General features: G+C 43.8%; 2 protein-coding genes across 2 annotated transcripts in view; one reads left to right on the forward strand and one right to left on the reverse strand.

Moving 5' to 3' along the window:
- Positions 1–14176, forward strand: part of myo1ha (myosin IHa) — a 72842-nt gene extending 58666 nt beyond the window's left edge. Inside the window, exons 29-32 of the mRNA XM_048611445.1 lie at positions 2836–2906; positions 5853–5950; positions 9055–9154; positions 12246–14176. Of these exons, the coding sequence (XP_048467402.1) occupies positions 2836–2906; positions 5853–5950; positions 9055–9154; positions 12246–12272 (296 nt within the window). The 3' untranslated portion in view covers positions 12273–14176. The remainder of the gene's footprint in view (positions 1–2835; positions 2907–5852; positions 5951–9054; positions 9155–12245) is intronic.
- A 5511-nt stretch (positions 14177–19687) lies between these two features.
- unga (uracil DNA glycosylase a) overlaps positions 19688–26732 on the reverse strand; it is an 11209-nt gene continuing 4164 nt past the window's right edge. Inside the window, exons 4-7 of the mRNA XM_020515979.2 lie at positions 24544–24641; positions 22437–22525; positions 20973–21151; positions 19688–20251 (exon numbers count right to left, since the gene is read on the reverse strand). Of these exons, the coding sequence (XP_020371568.1) occupies positions 20111–20251; positions 20973–21151; positions 22437–22525; positions 24544–24641 (507 nt within the window). The 3' untranslated portion in view covers positions 19688–20110. The remainder of the gene's footprint in view (positions 20252–20972; positions 21152–22436; positions 22526–24543; positions 24642–26732) is intronic.

A 26732-nucleotide genomic window follows, 5' to 3' on the forward strand; every position in this document is an offset into this window, starting at 1 on the left:
TCCAGCATCTGCAGTTCCTACTATCTCTGATTCAATTTGGTACAGTACTCCTTTTAAAACCCATGTCCAATCTTTCTCATTCCTTTCATCTTTCTCATTTCACCCCGATCCCTTTTCTAGGCCTCACCTCCATTCTTGTACCTCTCATGCATTCCCACAAATACCCTCCCTTCTATTCTATAACCCTATCCCATTCCCCAAGCCCTCCAGCCAATGTCACTGTGTTGCTGAGTTCCCCACCTGTGACCATTAAATCCTCCTGAATCCTGGCTCTCATCAGCTGCTGTGTGACAGGGATATCAGAGGCAGGAAAATTTCCTGCCAGGATGGTGAGTGGCTCAGAGGGGAACTTGCAGGTGGTGGTGTCCCCACGTACCTGCTGTCCTTGTCCTTCTAAATGAAATTTGTTATGGGTTTGGGAGGTGCTGTCTGAGGATCTTTGGTGGATTTCTGCAGGGCATCTTGTAGATTGTGCACACAGCTGCTACTGAGCGTCACTGTTGTTGGAGCTGCACTCATCCAGGCACGTGTGGAGCATTCCGAATCCTGACATGTAGATGGTGGACAGAAATTAGGGAGAGAGGTAGTGATTAACTCACTGCAGGATTCCTAACCTCTGACCTGCTCCTTTAGGTACCGTATTTATATGACTGGTCCAGTTCTGGTTCTGGTCAATGGTATCCCCAGGATGTTGATAGTTGGGGATACAGCAATGGGAATGACACTAAAATAGGAGGTATCGTGGACAGTGAAGATGACACTAAAATAGCCAGTATCATGGACAGTGAGGAAGGTTATCAGAAAAAATGGAATTTAATACAGATAAGTGTGAGGTGTTGCATTTTGGAAAGTCAATTCCAGGTAGGAGTTTCATGATGAATGGTAGGGCCTTAAGGAGTGTAGTGGAACAGAGGGAGCTTAGAGTTCATGTGCACGGTTCTCTGAAAGTGGAGTCACAGGTAGACAGGGCAGTAAAGATGGCTTTTGGCACACTGGCCTGCATCAGTCAGGGCATTGAGTACAGAAGTTGGGAAGTTACGTTGCAGTTGTACAGGACGTTGGTGAGGCCGCACTTGGAGTACTGTGTTCAGTTTTGGTCATAGGAAGAATGTTATTAAACTGGAAAGAGTGCAGAAGAAATTTACAAGGATGTTGCCAGGATTCAAGGGACTGAGTTATAGGGAGAGGTTGGACAAGCTAGGACTTTCTTTAGAGCATAGGAGACTGAGTGGGGAATGTTATAGAAGTGTATAAGATCATGAGAGGCAATGGCAAGGGTGAAAGCACTCAGTCTTTTTCCCAGGGTTGGGGAATCGAGGAGTAGAGGGCATCAGTTTAAGGTGAGAGGGGCAAGAATACATGGGAACCTGAGGGGCAACTCTTTTACACAGAGAGTGGCATGCATTTGGAATGAGCTGCCAGTGGAAGTATTGAGGCGGGTACATTAACAACATTTAAAAGGCATTTGGACAAATACATGGATAGGAAGGGTTTAGAAGGATATGGGCCAAGTGCAGGGAAATGGGGTTAGTGTGGATGGACGTTTTGGTCGGCACAGACCAGTTTGGGCTGAAGGGCCTGTCTCCGTGCTGTAGGACTCTATGACTCTCTAATGCCTAGGGCAATTTCCCTGCCTTCTTCCCTGTTGCCTTTTAAATGTTTCCTTGATGAAGAAATAATCCAATTGCCTTTTGAAAGCTTCAATTGGCTCTGCCTCCTCTACACTCCGAGGCAGCCCATTCCAGGTCCTCTCCCCTCGCTGCGTCTAAACATTTTTTTCTCCTGTCACCATTGCTTCACTGGCCAATTATTTTGAGTCTGTGCCCTCTGTTTCTCACTCCGTCCACTAATGGGACCAGTTTCTCTCTAACTACTCTGTAAGGATTCTTGTGAGTTTGAACTCCTCGATCTAGTAAACCCACCTCCTTGTCTGAAAATCCATGAGTTTTCTCAAAGGGTGAAATACAGAGGGTAAGGCCTCATGACTATCCATGTCATGTGTTTTCATAGACTTTGGCCAGCAAAGCTGTATGCCCCTTGGCAGTGTGGGTGGGTATAATAGGCCAGAATGCAAACAACTGAAAACTGAAAGAAACAGGGCTAATTATGTCCTCCTCATTTTGGTGCCGTTTGTAAATGTTCGAATTACAGATAAAACTACAGTCGCCACGGATGCATGGTCTATTTTTTAACATTGCAGAATACAACTCTGATCCTAGAGGCAAAAGGACATTCTCCTGAAGCCCATAGTGCCCCCAACTCTTTTAACAGCTACATCTTATATTGATATAGCACCTCTGTCGTATGTTTTTAATTAAAAGCTAGATACTATTTCTGTAAAATGTTGGCCTCGGATGCTGAAAAGTATTCTTGTTAAGTATCCCAGCAACTCTATCAGGTAAAGAACCTGCACTTAACTTTAAAATAGGTTTAAAAAAAACCAGGAGATTTCTTAAACTTTGACTATGTTTGACTTTGAACCATGTGAGGAGGTGTTGGATTAAAAGAATAGATTAGATCAACAAGGTAGATTTTGAAAAGCATCTTAGAGGAAGAAGGCAAAGTTAGGAGGAGGAAAAGTGCAGGGAATTCCAGGCCTAGGCAAATAAAGACAACGCCGCAAGTCAGAAACTTTCAAATCCTTATACATTAAAAAGCTGGAATTGATCCTTCAGAGAGACTGCACAGACGCACAAGGTGGGTTGAATGACCTCCTCTTTGTGTTGTAATCTGATTCTGTTGATCCTGTAATACCATGCCCAAGGTGTTATGTGGACATTTGAACATTATTGACCTCACTGTGTTGACAATATCCCATTTTTCTGCCTGCTTTAGGTGTGTCCGTTAGCAACCTCAGTGACAGGGTCTTTGTCATCCACGTTCCCTGTGAGAACAACAATCAGAAAGTAAGGATTCCCAGCTTTCTCATTAATGTTGGGACCCATCTGGACTCGAGTTTAACAATGTAAAATGAGGAAAGTATTGAATCAGATGCTGTCATAAATCCCACCCTATTTTGACTTGCATGGAATTAAATGGAAAGCAAGTTTGGATATGTGTACTATGACTAACTGACTCTGGACTATTTCTGATCAGAATGAACCTGATGGTTTCAATGTTACAATGAGAACAAAAGTGAAAGTAATGTCAAGCGAAGTGGGCAAGTAAAGAAAAATACTTTTCTATACTTTATTCATTTGTGGGATGTGGGTGTTTCTGGATGGGCCAGCATTTATTGCCTGTCCCTAGTTGCCCTTGAGAAGGTGGGGGTGAGCTGCTTTCTTGAACCACTGCAGTCCACCTGCTGTGGGTTGACCCACAATGCCCTTAGGGAGGAAACAAACTAATAATGAAAGGAAATTCAGCAAATATGCTGGACAATACATCAACAGTTTTCAGAATACTTTGGGAGTTTTATTTTGTTGTATGGTATGCATGTTCCTGATACAAAGCAGCCTCTGGGATCTTTAAGGAACACTTAGACCACCACTGCCCAGGGACTTACCCCTCACCCAGTTCTCCGTCATCACCAACAATCCCTCCTACAAGACCCTCCCAACAAACTCCAACCTCATATCCAGCTCTATGCCAATGGGCAACCATGAGCCACACAATTCCTGAAAGATTGCCAGTTTCCCTCGACTAATTTCCCACCCAGAATGGACAGCAAGTGGAACAGCCTTATGGTACTGAGGTCAAGAGCTTAAATTCACTGAGGCGTCATATGGGTTCAAGAGGAACTGATTCCTGTGAATTCCTCATGTAAAGCCTAAGTTAAAATCAACCTCAACACCTTTTCTCTTGGTTATGTTTCCTCATTGCAGCATTAACCCAAGGACTGTTTTGGGAAATTGTCCTAAAACAGCCAAAGTATTATCACAGGATAGGAAATTTAAGCAAAGTTTTCATGATATTATGGGGAACAGATGGGGTAGATTGAGAGAAACTTTTTTTAATTGAAATGGGGAGTCAGACAAGGTTAGACAATCAACAAATCAAGCCAAAGTTTTCAGGAGTGAAAGAAATTTTGACACACCATTTGGAACACTAATTTGCAAATGACAGTAGATTAAGTGTTCATTTTAAGTGTGAGATTGAGAGGCTTTTGTTCGGCATAAGTCATTAGCAGCACAGAAGGACGCCATTTGTCCCATCTAACATATGCTCAATGTTAAGGGATAAGGCCACAGTGGCTACATGGCATTAGGGCACAAGTGGTAAATGGAGCTGGGGCACAGGAGGTCTGTGGAGTTTGGGCACAGGAGGTCCATGGAGCTGTGGCACAGGAGGTCTGTGGAGCTGGGACATGGAGGGTACATGGAGCTAAGGCACAGATTAAGCACGATCTCGCTAAAAGACATAATGGGCTCAAGGGTTTGTTTCTGTTCCTACTTCCCTGGGGCTGGTGTCCTTAAATCCTCTTTCCTGTAACCCTAACCCTACTTCCAAGGAGCTAGTGTCTTCAAATGCTCTTTCTAAAGGTATCCATCCTGCCTATGGTCAGGGAGGTGAGTAATTTTATATAGTACCCAGTGTCATTCTAAACCAGTTCATGAAATGGCTACCGTTAGTCTGTTGTAGTGAAATTGATGGAAGTTTGATTGATCAACAAGTTCATTAGTGCCACCGCCAGCACATGGTCTTTTCTTTTATAAATTCCTATATGACCTAAACCAATCCCCTTTCTTCCTGACTGAGGGAATGAAGAAAGATTTCACCCTCTCAATGGCTGAGTTCAGGAATTCAACCATGTAGTGAATTACAAACGTGCTACGAAATTCTCTGTCCCCAGTCCCTCAGGAGCTGGCAGTCAGAGAAGAGAGCATGGTGGGGGCATTATGCCTTTGGCATACTCACTTCTGTTGGTATTTTACAGGGAGCAGGGTAGGAATAGGGCAATGTACCCAACTTGAGATCTTGGCTAATTAATGGCCACTTAAAGTCACTGGTATTCAGTCAATGCAGGGTGCCCATATCAGATGGCAAGACCAGCCTGGCAGCCTTGTTGGGAATGGTCCCTCTCGTTTGGGCACCCTGAGCGCAATAGACAACCCACCTGTAGTGGTTCAACATCCTCACTGTGCCATCCCATGGCAGCACACCCACAACCCTATGCCAGGGTCTGCCTGACTAACCCTGATGCAACCCCTCCTCCCCCCTCCCCTCCTCTCCCACCACTCACTTCCTTATCTGACTCCAGTGACAGTCATCATCGGAACCAGCTGCAGTCCCAGCAATGGCCTCCCCGCCTGGTGGCGCTAATAGGACTATGGAGCTGCTGGTCCATCTTGTCCAAGCCAATTAATGGCCCAACAGCTTTTCAAACAGCTCAGGGATTTCCAGCCAAGGAGAAGTGGGAAATCTCACCATGGATGTGGGGCAGCACAGTGGCTCAGTGGTTAGTACTGCTGCCTAACAGCACTGGGGTCCTGGGTTTGATTCCAGCCTCAGGCGACAGTCTGTGTGGAGCTTGCACATTCTCCCCGTGTCGGCGTGGGTTCCCTTTGGTACTCCGGTTTCCTCCCACAGTCCAAAGATGTGCAGGTTAGGTGGATTGGCCTTGCTAAATTGCCCATAGTGTCTAGGGATTTGCAGGCTAGATGGATTAACCATGGGAAATGCAGGGTTAAGGTAGAGCATTGGTGTGGATTCAATGGGCTGAATGGCCTGCTTCCACACTGTAGGGATTCTGTCCAAGAAGTGGTGCCACTACCTCCATGTGAAATTCTGCCATGCTTTCTGCTGTGGCACACATTACTGAAGTTAAAGTCCTTTGCCATGTGAGGGAGTTTGGTGGAGGTGGGTCATCCACTAGGTATTGTCCTGACTGTCTGTCTGTCTCATGCATGCAGGGCGATGTCATTCTACAGTGTGACTACGTGTTTGAGACAGTGACCAAACTCTGTACAATGGCCAGCAAGCAAAACAGTTTCAAAATTGTCCAGGGCAGGTAGGTACAAAAATAACCACTCAGGGGTGCAGATATATTACATAAACACAGATAACACTGGAGAAATTCAGCAGGTCAGGCAGCATGCATGAAGACAGAAATATGTTTATCTGTACGACTCCACTTCAGAAAGACTGCTTTATCCCCAATGTCTTCAGTTCTGAAGAAGAGTCATAGTGGACTCAAAACTTTAACTCCGTTTCTGTCTCCACAGATGCTGTCAGACCTGCTGAGTTTCTCTAGCACTCATTGTGTTTTTCAATTCAATATAGCACAGGAACAGGCCCTCTAGCCCACGAAGACTCAAGTTTGTTTTTGATTTCTAGCATCTTGTTACCCGCTCCAGTCCCTGGCTTTTATCTGCCAGAGGAAGGCACCAAAATAAAAGGTGTTTAACTGTGACAACAGTTTGGATAGACTCAACTTGGATGCCCTTGAGGGTACAAGTCAGAGGAAAGATCTAATGAAGTGTTAAAGACATTTAGAATAGATAGAGTGAAACTCTGGGGAGTCCACATCAAAAGGACAAAGTTAGGGCTGGGCCATTCAGAGATAATGTCACTTCTTCACACAAGGGGAAAGGAGGATCTGGAACTCTTCCCTTCAATAAAAAAAATTAAGGCTGAGGCTCCGTGAGAGTTTCTAATTTGAGATAGATTTGTGTCAGACAAGGGCATTAAGGATTGTGGAGTGAAGCAGAGTGGACTGGGTTAATACAATCAGACTGAGCGACAGAACAGGCCCAGAGGGGTGAGTGGCCTGCTTCTGTTCCCATGTTCTCCTGCACAGGGTCTGTGACAAATCAATCTGCGTTATTCTGATGTTTAGATTGTATGGTAGACATTGAGCAGTAATAGGCTTGGCTGAACCCTGGCAGCCTTTCTGAATCCAGAACACTGTCCTTCATGTGCCTGGGTTTGACCCAGGTACGCAAACCCAATATCTCTCTGCACAGGTACTTCACAGCAGCAACGTTGGATAAAGGTCAGGAGGAAGAATTTTGGCCAGTTTGGCCCCTTCCTAGCTCCGAAGCATTCAGGCCAATTGCATTTCCCAACCATTGTCCTGAGTAATTCCAGCTAAAACAGCATAGGCTCAGATTTCCCAGGACAGTTCTTTAATTTTCCAAACAATTAGCTGACTTGGAGGCAAAGATCTCGTGTTACTTGTCACTCAGTCGGTAGTGTCCCTCTCTCCGAGCCAGAAGCTCCAGTTGAAGTCCCACCTCAGCACTCAGCATAACGTGACCAAGCAGGCTGAGTGTCAGAGTTGAAATCTTTCCAATGTGTGCCTGTGGCAGGCAGTGAAAGCTGGAGAGGTGCCTGGACAAGACATGTGATGGAAAGGAATTAGTAGTCTCTACCATCACCATCCATAGCTCCAGGCTATGACACACAGGTCAAAGTTCATGTTACCACAGCAACTGGGATTCTGTGGGGACCGGCGGTACGGCCTGCAGGGGACAGGTTGGTGCCAAAACCTCAGAGTTTGAGCTCCGTCCAAGCTGGGGTAGACTGGGGACCTGGTGGAGGTAGGTGGTACTGTGGATCAGACCAACTTTCACAGAGTCATAGAGCTGTACAGCATCGAAACAGACTCTTCAGTCCAACTGCTCTATGCCGACCAGATGCCCACAATAAATTTAGTTCCATTTGCCAGCATTTAGCCCATTTCCTTCTAAACCCTTCCTATTCATGTCCCCATCCATTTGGTCTGTTTAATGATGTCAAAGGTGTCGTCTACATAGCGTATCCATAGTTTAGGTTGGATTTGCATGCAGAGACTAGAAAGGACTGCCCTTCCGCAAATCCAACCTAAACTACGGATACGCTACGTAGATGACACCTTTGTCATCATTAAACGGACCAAATTAGAAGAGACACACAAACTCATAAACAACACCCTCACTGGAATAAAATTCACCAGAGAGGAGGAGAAGAACAAACAATTTCCATTCCTGGACGTCATGGTAGAGCGCAAGACAAATGGGGAACTCCAAACGAAAGTACACCGAAAAGCCACACACACAGACCAGGTACTGAACTTCAATAGTAACCATCCCAGCACACACAAACGAAGCTGCGTGCGAACACTATTTAAAAGGGCAACAACACACTGCAGCAACACGGAACTACGCCAAGAGGAGGAGGAATACCTCTTCCAAGTGTTCAAGGATAATGGATATCCAAAGAACTGGGTCAGGAGATGCCTACAGGAACAGCATCAGAAAGATTCTACACGCCCCAACACACTCATCACACTACCCTACATCAGGAACATGTCAGAACTCACCACAAGACTTCTACGACCGCTGGGCATCAGAGTGGCACACGAGCCCACATCAACCCTACAACAAGTGCTCGCCCGAACTAAAGACCCACTCCCCGCCATGGACAGGACCAATGTCATCTACAAGATCCCCTGCAGAGACTGCGAGAAACACTACATCGGACAAACAGGAAGGAAACTAACAACAAGAGTACATGAACACCAACTGGCTACAAAAAGACACGACCAATACTCACTCATCTCAATCCACATGGACAAGGAGAACCACGACTTCGACTGGGACAACACCAAGATCCTGGGACAGGCTAGGCAGAGACAAGCACGAGAATTCCTGGAAGCATGGCACTCCACGAAGCATGCTATTAATAAACACATTGAACTCAATCCCATATACATTCCACTACGGAGGAAACCCAGAAGTGAGGCAATCCATCGCAGTGGACCCCAGAGTTAAAAAACCAGGTGGGAAAACACACCGACGCTTCATCAGAGGCTGCACTGAGGATGTTACCAAGCACGGTAACAAAACGTTTGCAGAACAACAAACCAGCTCGGCAAGCCAACCAACCTCAACACCCACAACCCGAGCTACAGATCTACTCCAAAACCTTAAATGTCTGAAAGTCTTGTATCAACAGTGGAGTGGGGAATCTGAAACAAAGTATTACAGCAGCTTTGCAATAAATTCAGAAAAGGTGTTGCATATTGTGTCTAGTTTTTGTACTCTTCTTAAGTATTTACCATTCATATGTATATACACAATAGTTTCATGAAGTTTTAATATCTTACTCTGTTTCTAAATGTTCCTATTTCAGCTTGAAATTCATGATTCAACCGGGCAAGGAAGGTATTGTTGATTTCACCTTGGGCCATGAATCACAAGTCTTTAAAGGCAAGAATGGTCACCTGATGGTGGTAAGGATTTCTGTCAGTGTTATTGGAACAGAAGGATTTGATTGAAATGTTAGCACTGAGAGACTGAGTCCCCACTCTTGGTACAAGGAAGAATCAGGCAGGTCATTTACTCTGCTCCTGTGCAGAGGGAGGTAGCAGAGGGAGAGAGGGATATTAGACGAGATGGACTAGCTGACTCGCTATGAAATCCTGAGTCTGCTCCAGCCTTTGTAAACTGTCCAATAGCAAGCGTCAGTGAGATGTTTCAGAGGACACAGTGACAGTAAATGTGCCAGAAACCTTCTAATTGTGAAAACATCGAATTGGTCACCTATAAATCTTGGCTTTTTTGCGTGAGAGTATTCCACAAATTGCACTAGCAGGAGTCTCAGTAACCAAATGACAAAAGTTCAGGTAAATGGCTAAAGGATCAGAGGGGAGATGAGGAGAATTTTACTTGATGCTGTGAGTTGTTATGATCCAGAATGTACTAGAAGGTGATACAATGGGAACTTTCAAATGGGTTAGGATATAGATCAGGAAAGGAAGTATATTTGATGCCATGTGGAAAGACTGGAGCCATAAGATTACTTTGATAGCTCTTTCAAAGAGTAGGTCCAGTCACAATGGGCCAAATGCACATCCCAAGTCGCTTCACAAATGCAAACACCACAGATGCTGGAAGTCTGGAATGAAAACTAGAAGGAAATGGAGGAGCACTCAGTGAAGCAGCTGCAGAGGGAGAAACAGAGTTAATGTTTCAGGCTATCAGGACCTCCTTGATCTTTCATCCCAAATGTGGATTCCTCAGATCCGGAATTATCTCACTCGCTCACATCAGTGGGGCAGGTGGTGGACCAGGACTTCTTACAGTAGAGGTACTTCCTGTTTTGATTTTTACCCTATCTCTGTTTCTTCAACCCATTCACAATCTTAAAGTCTTTGACTGCAGCAACTTGTATTTACAACAGCATGAGAAATTGGAGCGGGAGTCAGCCATTTGGCCCTTCGAGCCTGCTTTCCCACTCAGTAAGATCATGACCCGTGTTTTACAACCAATCCACCTTTACACCATCCCCACAACCTTTAATTATTGTTAGCACCGACAAATGTACCAACCTCTGTCTCCATTGTAACAGTGATATGATCCCTCAGCAAATAAACTGGCCAAATGTCAATAGCTGTATTATCAAACAAAATATACCACAGTGCTACTTAAGGGTGGATAACCACAAGTTTGGTGAGGGTTCATTTTAAGGAGCTTCTTAAAGGAGGAGAGGCAGAAAGGTTTATTCCAGAGATTTAGAACCCAGGAAACTGAAGGCAAGGCTACGACTGATGGAGTGTATAAAATCAGAGACACTCAAGAGATCAGAATTGGAGGGCAACTGAATCTGGGGGAGTTTGAGGGATCGGGAAAGTTTCAGAATGGCAAGGCAATGGAAGGAAAGGATGAGAATGGAGAGTGGAATGTAGACGCGGGCTGGGAATTGGCCCAGACTCGCAGGCTGAGCCAAGGCTCCAGGTCCGCAACTAGGCCTGGGCAACTGAAGGAGCGGAAGCATGGGCAAAGTGATGGCGGAAAACCCCTGGTGACCAACGACCGGCGGCAGGGTCTGGAGGAGGGTCGGATAGGGAGCAGGAGGTGTGGAATCCACACATCCCCAGGTCCATGGCTCCAGTTCGGACACAGCCATCATGATTGTGGTGGCGGGGCCTGTTTTAGAGGCCCAGGAGTGTGTTTCAGAGACCCTGGCCAATGTCAAGCAATGACTGGAGGAACAGCAGAGGAGGAACAAAAAGAGAGAAAGATGAACCCTATTGCAGCAAAATCCCGCATTATATTCAGCGTTTCAAGGTGGTGCCGTGGCATGGCAACACTTTGCATTTAATACATGAAAAGACACACATGGCAATAAATCTAAAGCAAATCTAATCCAATATGTTGGAATGGTCAAGTCAAAAATTAACAAAGGCATGGAGGTGGGTATCAGCAGTGTGTCAGCTGAACTTTAGCTAACATTTGATGATGTTACGGAGGGAGAACAGACAGAATTTGTAACGCTAGAGATATGTGGTTAAACATGACAGCAAGTTAACACACATCCTGGTTTATACCCCAGACAGTTACCAGGGAGAAAGCTGGAGATAGTGGCAGGGGAATGGAATTTGTAATGAAACCAAAGACAACGCCTTCGGCCTTCCCAATATTTTGAGTGTGAAAACATTTGCCATTCCAGGTTTTGAACAAGCAGTCTGAAAATTTACCGATACCGGAAAGTTTGGAAGAAGTGGAGATGAGGGAGAGCTGGGTGTCATCAGCTCTTATAAATACAAGTGAAAATTGGCATTGTGTTTTTGGGGAATGTCGCTTCGGGTCAGCAGATGAGAAGGAGAAGCTGAGAATGATAAAGCCTTGGGGGATATCAGAGGTAACAGTGCAGGAGTAGATCAGTTCAGAGTGCTGTCATTTTTCAAAAGCAGTAAACTAATCTTCTGTCCCTCATTGACCTGGGATGGGTTTATCATTTTGAACTGTCACCATGTTTTGGTTGACTTGCTCTACTTGAATGTCCCCATTTTACATAACCAGCCCAATACAGTGACACTCTGAGCAGATCTGGAGCATTGTGGCTCCCTGACCAGAGCTTAGGGTCCCAAAACTAAGAATTATGAAGCCCAAAACAAACATAGACATGCACGGGAATTGCTAGAGGCATGGTTCTCCACCCATAATGCAATCAACAAACATATAGAATTGGACCCCATACACAAACTCATACAGAACAAAACCGGAAATGACAGTACTCACTATATCGAACCAGACAGTATAAATTCCAAGTGGAGTAGAACAACATCGCTTCATTGGAGGCCTCACTGGTGATGTTACCTAGCATGGTGATGAAACGTCTGCAGGATAACAAGCCAGCTCGGTGAGCAAGTCAACAACCTCACCCACAACCCGAGCTACAGATCTTTGCTAAAACCTAAAAGTTTAATATCCAGTCTGAGAGTCAATGAGCTGAACATTGGGTGTAAACGCTAATGCTTATTGAATATTAATTTTGGCAGGGCTGTCAATAATAAGCTGTCTCTGTTTTCCTTTTCACAGATGACCCCGAGGGTAAAGTCCCGATGACCTTCCATTATTATTCATCTGTTTTTGTTGATAAATTTCAAGGGAAGTAGCAACTCCTGCAAGTTCCAGAAGTATTCATTGTCTAACCAGGTTATCCACTCACTGATACGTCACTGTGTGGTCCTTTCATCTCATACAGTGTAGGTCAGGGCTAACGGGCTTGTCTGATACAATCTCATTGCCACAAGCCATTACAGTGCCTGCTAGCCTGAAGCACCGGGATATAAAAGGGACTTGATTCAATGAATGAGGGTATATCTTGGTAATGGCAGTGTGTGAGATCTGCTACACAAATTCAGAATGTTACCCACCAATCCTCACCCTGTCCTGCCAGCTGATTGCAGCCAGAATGGTGTTCTAATTATATCCAACATCACTGGGCCAGAACAGGAAGATTTACAGTCCTGTGGCTGTTGTTTTGTGCAATGACTCATGGTATAAAGTTGCAGTGTCATTGTGGAGAAATTTAAAGAAACACATTAGGATTTTAAATTTCAGATGTTGAAGGTTAGCCAATGCATGCCAGGGATAGGTCAGTGAGTCTTAGTCTGGGGCAATATGAGGTGATGTTGAATCAGGGTGGGGGTCTCTCCCTGCTTGAATCATTGCACCAAAAGGACACCCGATGGACTCCCATCCAAACATCCCTCTTGGGTCATCAGGACATGAGCATGGGTCACCAGTCATGCTGTGAGAGATTAGTCCAGAGAGGAATGTGTCACCTGGTCTAAGTTGGGTGTGGAGAGCTGACAGGGAGGGAGGGGCCAGGTTTCATGCAGAATAGGGCAGCAGTTGGCAGTCCTAATAGGAAGCCAGAAGAATGCTTCTACATTCAGCTGATTAAAAACATGATTTCTTACCTGTTTTGCTGGTGGCTGTGAATTGTTTCTTACTTGAGAGCACAGGTCATGGCTTCTGGTCAACTGGCAACCATTTAGCCTCAAGTAGCCTGGATTGGTGTTAGGTCTCTGATTTTCACACTCAATGGCTCTAGAACAAGCCATGACAATCATTCCCTAACCTACATAGTGCACGGAGGATATCAGGCACAGAATGAGTAGGCATGTGCCTATCTTGTTGTCTTAAAGGTGATTACATTTCAGAGTCTTTGTTCTTCTGACTGTGGCCTCTTGTCCTCCCCTCATTGGTTACAGCCTCTGGAAATGGGGAGGCAATGCCTAATGGTCTTATGTCTAGACTATTAATCTGGGGACCCAGGTTCAAATCCCACCATGGCAGGTGGTGGCATTTGAATTCAAATTTGAAAGGGGGAGAAATAAAGTGTCTAATAACCATGCAGCCATTGCCAATTACTGGAAGAAAAACCCAATTGGTTCATACGGTCCTTTATTGAAGGAAATCTGCCATCCTTACCTGGTCTGGCCTACAGGTGACTCCAGATTCACAGCAATGTGTTGACTCTTCACTTCCCTCTGGGCAATTACAGATGGGCAATAAATGCTGGCCAAGTCAGTGAAGGCCACATCCTGTGAATGAATAAACACAAATTCCTCCTGGAACCTCTTCTTCTCTAATCATCCACCCCACTTTCTCCAAATTGATGACAACTTTCCCAATGATGATCTTTGACAGAATTTGGGACCTCTTTTTGCATTAAGACTAAGACATAAATAAATGTAAGTTGTTGGCTTCCATTGTGGTCTATCTTTCTTCCTGATAAAATAGAAATTAAACACCATTGCTATTCAAATTACATTTTATTGTGATGTGAAATAACATTAGATTTGTTTAAGATGCTTGGCTAAAGGTCATTTCTGGGGAACAGCTCACTACGAAGGTGAAAAGCATGAGAAGGTGGATCTATTAACTTGTATCATCTTTAATCTGTGAAAATGTGACAAAACAGAATATGTATTATCCATGTGAGTAATCAACTGTATTGTGTACCTTATAGGAATGAGTGTACATAATGATTGTTCTCTTTAGATAAATAAAAATGTAATTATGCTTTCTAGAATCATACATTTATTATTTTTAGTACTTAGCAGTTTATTTATTTTTAAGTAATATTTTCAAACTTAAATGTAATGTTGGATTTGTTTTCTGAAGAAAGTTAGGATTGTGGAGTCAGATTAATCAGAGATTTCCTTTCGTCATTCTTGGGTTGTGGGTGTTGTTAAGACCAATATTTATTGTTCATCTTAAATGCCTTGAAAAAGTGTTGGTGAGCCATCTTCATGAGCACAACTGACTGGCTTACTAGGCCATTTCAGAGGCCAACTAAGAGTCAATCACATTGCTCGGGGTCTGAAGTTACATGTAGGCCAGAACAGGTAAGAATGGAAGATTTCCTTCTGTAAAGCCCATTATCATAAAACCTCAATTGTCTTATTAATCTGGTACTAGTACCAGCATTATATTCGAGATTTATTTAACTAAATGAATTTAAATTTATAACCTGTTGCTGTGGAATTTCAATTTCTATTTCCAGATCATTAGTACAGGATCCAAATTATTAATGCAGTCTTTGGTGACAACTTTTTGTCTCATGAAACAATGGTTTCTGTTGTCATAGTCAACTCTGTGTTAGATAATGCCTAGTGGCATTTTTGTGGTTTTTCTATACATTAGCCTATATTATATATACACACATCATAGAAACTAGGGTTGCTATTGAGCCAAATATCTGGAAATTTATTAACAACTAAATATATATATATATACACACAAACATGACATGTTTATATTCTTATTTGACTATGACATATCTAGTTGCCTGGCTGACTAAGAGTAACCAACAGATTGTAATAAAGCCAAGAACTGCGGATGATGGAGGTCTGAAACAAAAACAAGCTACTGGAGAAATTCAGCAGGAGGCATCAAGAAGCCCTAGCAAAACTGGAATCAATGGGTAGCAGGTGTAAATTCTCCCCTTTGGGAGTCATTGTTGACACATAGGAAGATGGTCATGCTTGTTGGAGGTCAGTCATGTCAGCTCCAGGACATCTCTGTAGGAATTCCTCAGGCTAGTGTCCTAGGCCCACCCAATTCAGCAGCTTCATCAACAATCTTCCCTCCATCATCATAAGGTCAGAAGTGGGGATGTTCACCGATGATTGTACAATGCTCAGCACCATTCATGACTCCTCAGATACTGAAGCAGTCCATTTTCAAATGTAACAAGATCTGAACAATATCCAGGCTGGGGCTGATAAGTGGTAAGTAACGTCACACCACACAAATGCCAGGCTATAGCCATCACTAATAAGAGACAATGTAACCATCACCCATTGACATTTGATTGTGTTGCCATCACTGAATCCCCCACTATCAACATCCTTACTGTTATCGTTGACCAGAAACTCAACTGGACTCACCACATAAACACAGCGGCTACAACAGTAGGTCAGAGGCTAGGAATACTCCAGCGAATAACTCAATTCCCGACTCCCCAAAGCCTGTCCACCATCTACAAGGCACAAGTCAGGAGTATGACGGAATACTCCCCACCTGCCTGGATGAGTGCAACTCCAACAATACTCAAGAAGCTTGATACCATCCAGAACAAAGCATTCTGCTTAGTTGACACCACATCCACAAAGTATCCACTCCCTCCACCACTGACCCTCAGTAGCAGCAGTGTGTACTATCTACAAGATGCGCTGCAGAAATTCACCAAAGATCCTGAGACAGCACCTTCCAAACCCATGACCACTTCCATCTAGAAGGTCAAGGGCAACAGATACATGGGAACACCACCAACCGCAAGCTCCCCTCCAAACCACTCACCATCCTGACTTGCAAATATATCACTGTTCCTTTACTGTCCCCAGATCAAAATCCTGGAATTCCCGCCCTAAGGTCAATCTACAGCATATAGATCGCAGTGGTTTAAGAAGGCAGCTCACCATCACCTTCTCAAGGGCAAATAGGGACAAGCAATAAATGCTGACCCAGCTAGTAACCCCCATGTCTCACGAGTGAATTTTAGTAAAGGGTGTGGCAGCATCTGTGGAGATAAAGCAGTCAACATTTCACATCCAGTGACCCTTCATGTGAAATGTTGATTTTTGCTTTCTCTTCCCAGGTGCTGGCAGATCTGCTGAGTTTCTCCAGCAATTTCTGTTTTTGTAATTGACAGATTGACTGCCAACTGAATGCACAGACAGTGAGATGGCTACCTCTTAGCATGGAGCAACACGTTGTGATGTCATCTGCTGTCTTGAAGTTCTGAGGTATAGGTAACATTACAACATCCCTTTCCTTCCCTTTAAAGAATAGAAAACCTATTCTGAAAAATATATACCAAGATGTACATTGGTCCATTATCTTTATACTTTGAGATAATACTTTGGCAGATGTACAACACAACAGCATCTCATGCAGTTATCATGACCCCACCCGCTTAGCTTCACACCACATCATTTTAGTTGTGTACATATCATTTGTCATGGAGTTTTACTTATTGTCTGGTATGATACTCCCAATAATGAAATCAGGCCTGATGGGTGGTTCATCATGTACAACTTGGATGTTGGCTGTTTTTGTAAGATTTCTCCATTATTTGTGACATCATGTGACCTGGGCTAGACAGAACAATAGAGTGGATGTGCCTGAAAATCTCAAATTCAAATACTTTATGGAAGGACTAATATCGTTGGGACAGCTGCATGCTCAGTGATCAAAGGCTCATGTATTCTCTCCCTTCTTTCCAACTATTCATTGTGTAGTTGTAGTTGGGTGGTAAGAGTGTGGTAGAAAAAAGCTGTTTGTTCTGTCTTTGAAACACAAGAACTCCCAGTGAGGGCAGACCATTGTCTTGAGGAGTAGTATGTAGCTATAATGTGGCTATCTGAGAATCTTGGCGAGGAGCTTTACATTTATGACAGTGGACTTTACCACACAGAGAGTACATTCTAAGAGACTGTTAGGTTAAGGATAGTGAGGAGAATGGGTAATGTATTGAATACTTTTTTTATTCACTCGTAGGACACAAGTGTCATTGGCTGGGCCAGCATTTATAGCCTGTCCCTAGTTTCCCTCAAGAAGACCATGGTGAGCTGCCTTCTTGAACTGCTGAAGTCCATATGCTATAGGTAGATCCAGATTGTCCCTATGGAGGAAATTCCAGGTTTTTAACCCAGTGACAGTGAAGGAACAGCAATATATTTCCAAGTCAGGATGGTGAGTAGCTTGGAGGGGAGCTTGCAGGTGCTGGTCTTCTCGTGTATCTGCTGCCCTTGTCCTACTCGATAGAAGTGGTTGCAGGTTTGGAAGTTGCTAAGGATCTTCAGTGAATTTCTGCAGTGCATCTTGTAGATAGCACACACTGTTGCTACGGAGCATCAGTGTTGGAGGGAATGGATGCATATGGATGTGGTGCCAATCAAACAGGCTGCTTTGTCCGGGACGGGGTCGAGCTTTTTGAGTGTTGTTGGAGCTGTACCCATCCAGGCAGGTGGGGAGTATTCCATCACACTCCTGACTTGTGCCTTGTAGATGGCAGACAGGGTTTGGGGAGTCAGGAGGTGAGTTACTCGCCAGAGTATTCCTACCTCTGACTTGCTCTTATAGCCACTGTGTTTATGGGTGAATCCAGTTGAGTTTCTGGTCAATGATAATCACCAATATGTTGATAGTGGGGAGAATCAGTGATGGTAACACCATTGAAAGTCAATGGGTGGTGGTTAGATTATCTCTCATTGGAAATGGTCACTATTTGGCATTTGTGTGGTGTGAATACTACTTACCACTTGGACAGCCCAAGCCTGGATATTGTCCAGATCTTGTTGCATTTGAACATGGACTGCTTCAGTATCGGTGACATCACGAATGGTGCTGAACATTGTGTAATCATTAGCAAACATCCCCACTTTTGATCTTACAATGGAGGGAAGGTCAGTGACAAAGCAGCTGAAGATGGCTGGGCTTAGGACACTACCCTGAAGAACTCCTGCAGAGATGGCCAAGAGCTGAAATGACTGACCTCCAACCACAACCATCTTCATACGTGCCAAATATGACTCTAATGAGCATACAGGTGTCCCCAGTGCCAATTTATTCCAGTTTTGCTATACATGTTTCCTGTACACATCTTGCAAGCATGTGCTGTGCGCAACATAATTTTCCAGCTACTTGACCTTTACCATAAGACATTGAAAATAATAGCATTCACAGTAACTACCAATGATTAATAGCTGCCATCCAATCTACACATGCTCTCCAAATCAAACCAGACACCTGCACAAATCTCCAGCTTCATAACGCAGTTGTTCATTTTCCAAACTTCAACCTCCACCGCCCACAACTGCTTCCAAATCTAGTAACTGAATTGATTTGTTTAATAACTATAGAATCCCGACAGTGTGGAAACAGGCCCTTCAGCCCAACAAGTCCACACTGAACCTCAAAGCTTCCCACCCAACCTACACATCCCTGAACACTATGGGCAACTTAGCACAGCCAATCCACCTAGCCTGCACACACGCTTGGACTGTGGGAGGAAACCCACGCAGACAAGGGGAGAATGTGCAAACTCCAGACAGTTGCCCGAGGGTGGAATCGAACCCGGGTCCCTGGCGCTGTGAGGCAGCAGTGCTAACCACTGAGCCACCATGCTGCCCTTTAAAACAATTATTTAAGGCCAATGAGTTAAGACTATTGAATCCTAATCCTTTCCAGTTCACACAGCCCAATGTTCAAACGCACTTTAAAATTTATTGCAAGACCGGGTGTTAGGGAGTTACAGTACAGTGAATCTGTCACTTTTTTGTACCAGTATTCCCAGAGATACAGTTAGTGGTCAATGTCCCTACATTCCTTCTATGACATGGCAGACAGGAAAGCCTCCAGCTGGCATGTGCTAAAAAAGATTTGCAGGGCAACACTATGCTTGGCTCTCCTTTGAGCTCATCTTCCACGGCCATCAAGACCTGGAGGCAGAAGAAGCTAGAGCTTTTGGCTCAGAGGCAGGGACACTACCCACTGCATGACAAGACTTTCTCATCTCGAATCTACAGGGAAGATAAAAATCTAGGTAAACACTTGATGAAACTGCAAAAGAGGAGATAACTGGGTTGCAATGAATGCAGCAATGTCTGAGATTTCACTAATAAACTGACCTCGGAACACGATGCAGAAATGACACCTGGTCAGAGGTACTGTATTTTAAACAGACATTAAACTCACTTTTGTTACTACAAAAAGTGAATGTAATAGATCTGATGGTCTGAGACACAAAACATCCTGACAGGTACTTCAGCACTATTTATGTAATTTAGGAAGCTTGCTTTGCCTAAACCATAAGTAACTACCAGTTCAGAAAAACACACAGTCTGGATTGTCAGAAATATCTCATGGCCAAAATGGACATGGAGGATACTTTTCAAATGTAAGTAATTTCTCTCATTGAAGTCATGAACACTTACATCAAAAATGCTCAGTAATGAATTAACTCAGAAGTAGTAAAAGCTTTTATTTAAAACATATTTACAAGTCGATGTCAAAGCAGTTTACAGCAAACAGAACATTAAACAGATTAATGAATGCACAGACATATTTACAATGAAATTACAATTTAAAAGCTTCCAGTCATGGACTAAACACATGACATTGTGGAAATTCTGTAGCTAAGAGGATATTAACTACACCCGAACATTCATTGGCCATCGGAACAAAAGAAAAATAATCGATCTGATCTCTTCAGTGAGCACTACTGTTCCAGAGATTCAACACAACTATCCAGTAATAAAAAGGCCCCTTTAGCCATTTAACAAAATCAGGAATCCTGCCCAGCTTGGGGTCATGAGAAATCTTCAGTGATCAGTGTCGTTAGGGCCAGCAGGCTCCCAGGAACACACACACACTCCTGATCGGGCTCACAACAGCGTCCAATCGATGGGTGTCTTTCCAGATTTCTTCAGCAATTCGTTGGTTTTGGAGAAGTGTTTGCAGCCAAAGAACCCTCGGTGCGCAGACAGTGGAGAGGGATGAACCGTTTGCAGTACATGGTGACGTTTCTGCAACAAAACGGCAATCCCAGTTAGAGTGTGAAAGGATATTAGTGCATGGGGTGGGATAATATTACTGCATGGAGCCTTGAGGGACTCTCACTGCATAGTGTCACTAAATGTCTCTCAATCAAGCAACTGTGTACACAGTATGGCATCACATATGACAAATAAAGCAACGTTAGTATCATCCATTGTTCAGATTGTCACCACTGGAGATCTCCATGCACAAACACAAGCTCGATAGGGGTGGGGAAAGAGCAAGGGCAGCAGTCACAACCACACAAATGCAAACAAGCGATCAGAACCAACAAAAAGATTCCCTTTACTGGCACTCCCTTTCTCTCCATGCAGCTGTGTCCCAGGAATCACACAGTGAGAAACTGCTCAGATCTAGAAGGGGCAAAAGTTATACAAAGTTGCTCGCACAAAGCAAAGAGTTTAATCCATCTTTTGGAGGAGACCCTTAACCAGGGCACCCCTTCACGCCAGATAACTGGTCCTGAGGTACATTACTGCTTCAGCCACATCGATTAAACTGACCCCCTACGGAATTGCTCTTTACCCAGATTTGCTATGTACTGTTTGGCTCTCACTGTTACCACACTTCCCAAGGGATTAATAGATTGAAGTACTTCTGGCACATCCAAGGAATATGAAAGACGGTACATAAATGCTGGTTTTCACAAGGGCAAAGCCTTCCCCGGAGGGTGGGTTTCAAACTCCTTACCCTGTTGATTGCACTGCCTTTGCGCTGTGCGTACGCTCCCCACAGCATGAACACCAAGCCATCCAGTTTGTTATTCAGACATGACACAACCGCATCTGTGAAATCTTCCCAGCCGTGCTCCTTGTGAGAGTTTGCATTATGTGCTCGCACGGTGAGGACCGCATTCAGCAGCAACACTCCTGTTTCAATCCCCGCAAAAAAGAAAAAAAAAGAAAATTAGGAAAGGTCTGGTTAGTCTGATACACAAACTGCTAAACTACTCTGCCATTTGCTGACTCTAATTCTTCACCATCCCCTCAACTTCTATCAGCAAGCCAGGTTTTAATTTTTTTTTTTTTTAAAACCCCAAAAAGATACTTTTACAGATTTTATGAATAAAGTATAATAGGTTGTTTCAAATTTGGCATTTGTAGAAGTGCAACTCAGTTTTTTTCATGACCCTATAGCAAGCCACTTGAATTACAGGTTGATTTACAGTTGTAGTGCCCAGACAACGCAATAGATCTTAAATGGTCTTTCATTAAAGTTGCATTTTTGCCAGGTTTTAAAAACGACCAAACACAGAACGAGCAAGGTGACAGATTTCAGAAATTTCCAGCAACTACCAGGACAAGTGAACTCCTGTTTTCGTGGATGTTATATGGCTTGCATTACCAGAACATTCCATCCAAGTTTATGCAAAGAGCTAGTAGACAAGATGTCTATCTCAGCCAGTTTGGAACAAAGCAGACATTGATACTCATTATGGCTTGATTTGGTACAAATGGATTCCACAGTAATCTGCTACTAAACAATGGTTTCTGACAAGGGGCCATGTCAAATGTCTCAATATGAAGTCCCAGGCACATGTGAAACTGCTGAAATCACCTGTAACTGTACAGCTTGGACTTTGTCAGTCTGCTTCGATCACTACTAAAAGAAATAAGCAGCTCCAGGCTTAATTAAACATTTACCTCTAATCTCTCTCACTCAAAGCTCCAAATTATTGAAAAGAAAGCAGTGTTTTTCTGTGAAATTATCCAATCCCCAGTTTATAACTATGGCATCTATATCAACAATTCACTTCATCTGGGCTCCTACAAAAACGAGACAGGTGAGTACAGCCAACTGGACACTGACTTACTGGACTCGTTAAATTAGACGAGCTAATCCTGATATCTTTGGTTAAGGTATTTGCAACTTTCCTTTTCTTTAATTCCTCAATGTGTACCACACAACATTCCCTCCAGGTTCTGAATCCAGTAACAAGCCTTACTTAATTTTTACTGCGGAGAGTTTGCTGTGGGTAATTGTTACAATTGAACTGATCTAAAAAATTAGACACTGATGTATCTCCATTTTAAAAAAAAACCAAAGATACCCAATTTTAATCTTTGAGATCAGCCTTACAAGATCTATTAATTGCCAATTCCACTCCCCCCTGCCCAGTAACAAGCTGAACCCAATGGTCCTTATGTATATTACCTTGCTTAGCCCAACCGGTTAGATCACCGTGTCCTGGGGGCTCAAAGCCTTCAATGTCTGATTGAAGCTCCTTGAACATGTTTTCCAGGCTGTATGAAGACAAGATAGTTTCTGGTAATCTCAAATAGATTAGTCAACACGAAATAAAAAAAAAAAAAAAGGCTTCATTCCTTTACGTCAACTCCTTCAGGACCATCAGATCCACTCACTTTAATCAGACAGTAAACTTCCTTAGAGTAGGATTCCCCTCCTGGCCTCACATTTAACTTACTGTAAAGTACTGCAGCATCTCACACTCAAAACTTTCGGCATGACGTCACAATTATTATGTAACAAAATTGAGACCATCTCAGTGAAGCCAGCTCTCATGTATTTAAAATGCATTTTCAAAAGGAAAAAAATGCTACTCTCCCTTACATGCTCAATTTTCTCTTTTTAGAGATGGGACTAAGCAAGAAGAAACAAGACAACCCAAGCCCTGACCTGTAATTTACAACAGCCATTATTCCTTCACTCAGTATTTACTAATCCTGACTGGAAAATTCACGTGAGGGGGCATAGGATCAGGCTTTGTGAAGTTGCTGTCATGTAACGTAGGGTATGCAGGGTAGTTTGATCTTAGTAGGATAATAGGTCGGCACAACATCGTGGGCTGAAGGGCCTGTGCTGTGCTGTACTGTTCTATGTTCATCAAATAATCCACCAAATCAACGAACAATTGGGGAAGCTGGGGTCTTTGAAATAATAATCAGTGACAGTGAGCATCTCTGATCTAGGTCCAGCTTTATCTCCCCTACCCCCGTTTAATAATCACAGAGATCCCAGAGCTGCTCTTAAAATCAGAAAACCACGCATTCAGAAAAGAATGCGCACCCAGTGCTAGATGCTGTTAAAGGTAACAAATGCTTGGAGGGAGAAGCGCCAAACAGGTTTCAAACGTTTGGGATTGGGATAGGGATATTACAAAAGGACAAATCATATTGTTAAGTTCCCTCTCTACTCAGGAACAGCACGTTTTCAAACCCTGCTTCCAAAGCTCTATTTAAATAAAAAGGGCAGGGTCATTCAGTTACACTGGGTTATAGCTGCAGCTGCCTTCTAACCAACTACCTTTCAGACACAGGTTGGCGAGCTATGGTGCACAGGCAAGGTCAGAAAGCATCCTATGCCAACATCCACCACAACATTGTAAGTGGCACTGGAATGGTTTATTTTTTCTTTATTCATTAACAGGTTGTGGGCGTTGCTGGCTAGGCAGCATTTATTGCCTATCCCTAATTGCCCAGAAGGCAGTTGAGAGCCAACCACATTGCATGGGTCTGGAGTCACATGTAGGCCAGACCAGGTAAGGATAGCAGGTTCCTCCCTTAAGGACATTAGTGAACTAGATGGGTTTTTCCGACAGTAGATAACAGATTCATGGTCATTATTAGAGTCTTAATTCCAGATATTTTATTGAATTCAAATTCCACCATCTGCTGTAGCGGAATTCGAATCCGGGTCTCCGGATTAACAGTCCAGTGATAGTACCACTAGGCCATTGCCTCCCCAGAGGGATAGAAGCTTTGCCAACTTCCCTGAACCAGGGGACAAGGCAGCCAACTGCCTTGCCTAAAATCAGAGGCTGCTTCTAGGTCTCAGACTGCTGGCTGATGTAGTGGATACTGAACACCTGACAGACAAAAAAAAAGTAGTGACTTCATTTAACATGCTCCTGGGCTGGTTTCAATTGTGGGTTTGGTGTACAGTAGTTCTGCTCTAGTTGCCCGATCCTGGTGATAAAACAGGCTGAGGAAGAGGATGGGAAGTGTCTACAAATTGATGCTCTGGCTTTCACAAGCATGGGGGCAGGCTCAATGTAGCCAATGGCCTTTTCTTACCCAACAACTGGTGTATGCAATCAGGAAACCTAACCAGAGACCTTCTTGGCTATCCATCTTGGACATTAGCAATCCGAGAATTGTAACTCCTTGCCCAGTTCACAAAGAGGAGATTTACTGGCCAAATGCTTACCCTTTTAAAATTTCAATAAGGGTCTAGCAATTTAGAGACAGAACCTAACAACAGAAAGTATTTCCTCAGAGCTTTGTGTGAGGCAATGACATACCTGGGGGGTGGTGGCACTGGGCGCTTTACACTGAAGCACAGCCCATGAGCCTGGTTCGGTCCATGGTACGGATCCTGGCCAAGAATAACCACCTTCACCTGGACAAATACAAAGCTGCCTTTTACTCCATTATTCGACATTCCAAGGACAAACCGTCATGTTCAGTGTTTAACGTTTTTGCCACCAAGCTAGTCTGAATTTAAAAAATTTTGAATCGTCAAAAAAAAAAAAAAAAGGGGAGGTTGCCACAATATTTCTGCCCATGGCCCTAAACCAGGGCAATAAACCACATTGCAGGATCTAACAAAGCTACCTCCCCTTCACATGGGAAGATCCAGTATCAAAAGAAATAGATGCCACTCCCCCTGTTCATCTTACAGCAGCTCGGGGCGGGGGGGGGGGCGTTGGGTGGGGGTGCAAGTGTGGGGGTGCATGCATGTGAGCATGCAGGGGGCAAATTTCATTTCTCACTTTATTGTTCGATTAGATATGGGTGCCAGTAGCAAGGCCAGAATTCATTGCCCACTCCCAGTTTCCACAAGTGCCTTGTTTAGGCACTTTCAAGAGTATTTAATAGCAAACCACGTTGCTGACAGAGTCTGGAGTCACACGTTGGGTTGGCATGGCGGCTCAGCTGTTAGCAATGCTGCCTCACAGCACCATTCCACATTCAGGCAATCGCGCATGGAGTTTGCACATTCTCCCCATGTCTGTGTGGGTTTCCTCTGGGTGCTCTGGTTTCCTCCCACAGTCCAAAGATGTGCAGTTAGGTGGATCGGCCATGCTAAATTGCCCATAGTGTCCAGTGTTGTGCAGGCCAGGTAGATTAGGCATGGTCAATGCGGGCACCAGGGGGGGGGGGGGGGGGGGGGGGGGGGAATGGGTCTGCTGTCTGGAGAGGGCAGTGTGGATTATCTGGCAAAGCTTACCATAGACCATGCCCCTACAAGATGGGAGAAAAGACCATTTTACTATAGGGGCTTTGTTGCCTGCAACAAGGTGTTGCTGACCATTTGAGCTCTGATCCCCATTCTCAAAGCTTGACACCATAATTGTCTCATTCATGGTTCACAATAGACAATGTTTTTCCAACTACAAACTAAACTTCAAAAAATCCCAAAGTAACGGAGTTAAATCCAACGGGCTGATGAGACAGCATGAAGGAAAAAAACACGCTGAAAAGTCTGAGAAAGAAAATGCTGCACCTTAAATCAGAAGAAAGGAATTTGTGTTTGATTGAGCTTAGAAAGAAACTATTTTTTCCCCTTGCCATCATACATTTTCAGTCTTAATTCCTGAAGGAACCAGGGAGGTGGTGTTAATTAGAAGCCAGCTCCATGATGAGAGCTTGTATGCAAAACTACTACCCCCCAGCATCACAGGTTAAAGCAACTGGAAATGTGACAATGGCACAACAGGGCAAGTTTCTTCCTCTCGGTGCAAAAACTAGTACTTTACAATTAACTCCTGAAATATGTTCAAGACGATAGTCTAAAAAAAGATGTTTCAAAATAAGGGCTCTCCTCCCATTTCACTGGCAATCCTCCAACCTGCCACAAGTTACGATTCACGTTTCTTTTTAACAGGCATTTTACAGACCCCACAAAACAGAGTTCCCAACAAACCAAATGAATGTTCTCTGCAAGATCCAAGTAAGCATACAACTGGCTGAGCCATTATCCTTTCATTATGAACATCTGTTTTGAAGATGTTCTTCAGAAAAAAAAATCCAACAATCTGCTGCAATTTTGCTGTAAAAATGTTCTTCAAAAAAGATATGGAGCTGATGGACTGAAAGTCTTCATGGCACAAAAGACCAAAAAAATTGTGATGTCATGTTGTTAAGTTATTATTGTTGCCTTTTGATCAAGATTTATACTGTTGATGGATAACCTATAGCGCACCCTTAAGTAGCTAACTTTAGCTGGTTGCTCACATGCTTGGGTTTGCAGATGGATTTGAACATAATCTCAGACACCAGTTGAGCACAGCAACAGCCCTCTGTTGAAAGTACCATATTTCAGAGATGATGCTGCAGGAGGCCCCATCATTTGCCGAGGAGGGTTAGAAAAACATTAACAACGCATCGCCGGCATGATGGTTAGAGCTTCTGGTATTCTGGACATTAATTTTCTTTCTCCAATCTCTGGTTGGGAGAATCTGAGATAACAAGGTATAGAGCTGGATGA

The sequence above is a fragment of the Rhincodon typus genome, chromosome 24 (assembly GCF_021869965.1).
Source record: "Rhincodon typus isolate 14 chromosome 24, sRhiTyp1.1, whole genome shotgun sequence".
NCBI lineage: Eukaryota > Metazoa > Chordata > Chondrichthyes > Orectolobiformes > Rhincodontidae > Rhincodon > Rhincodon typus.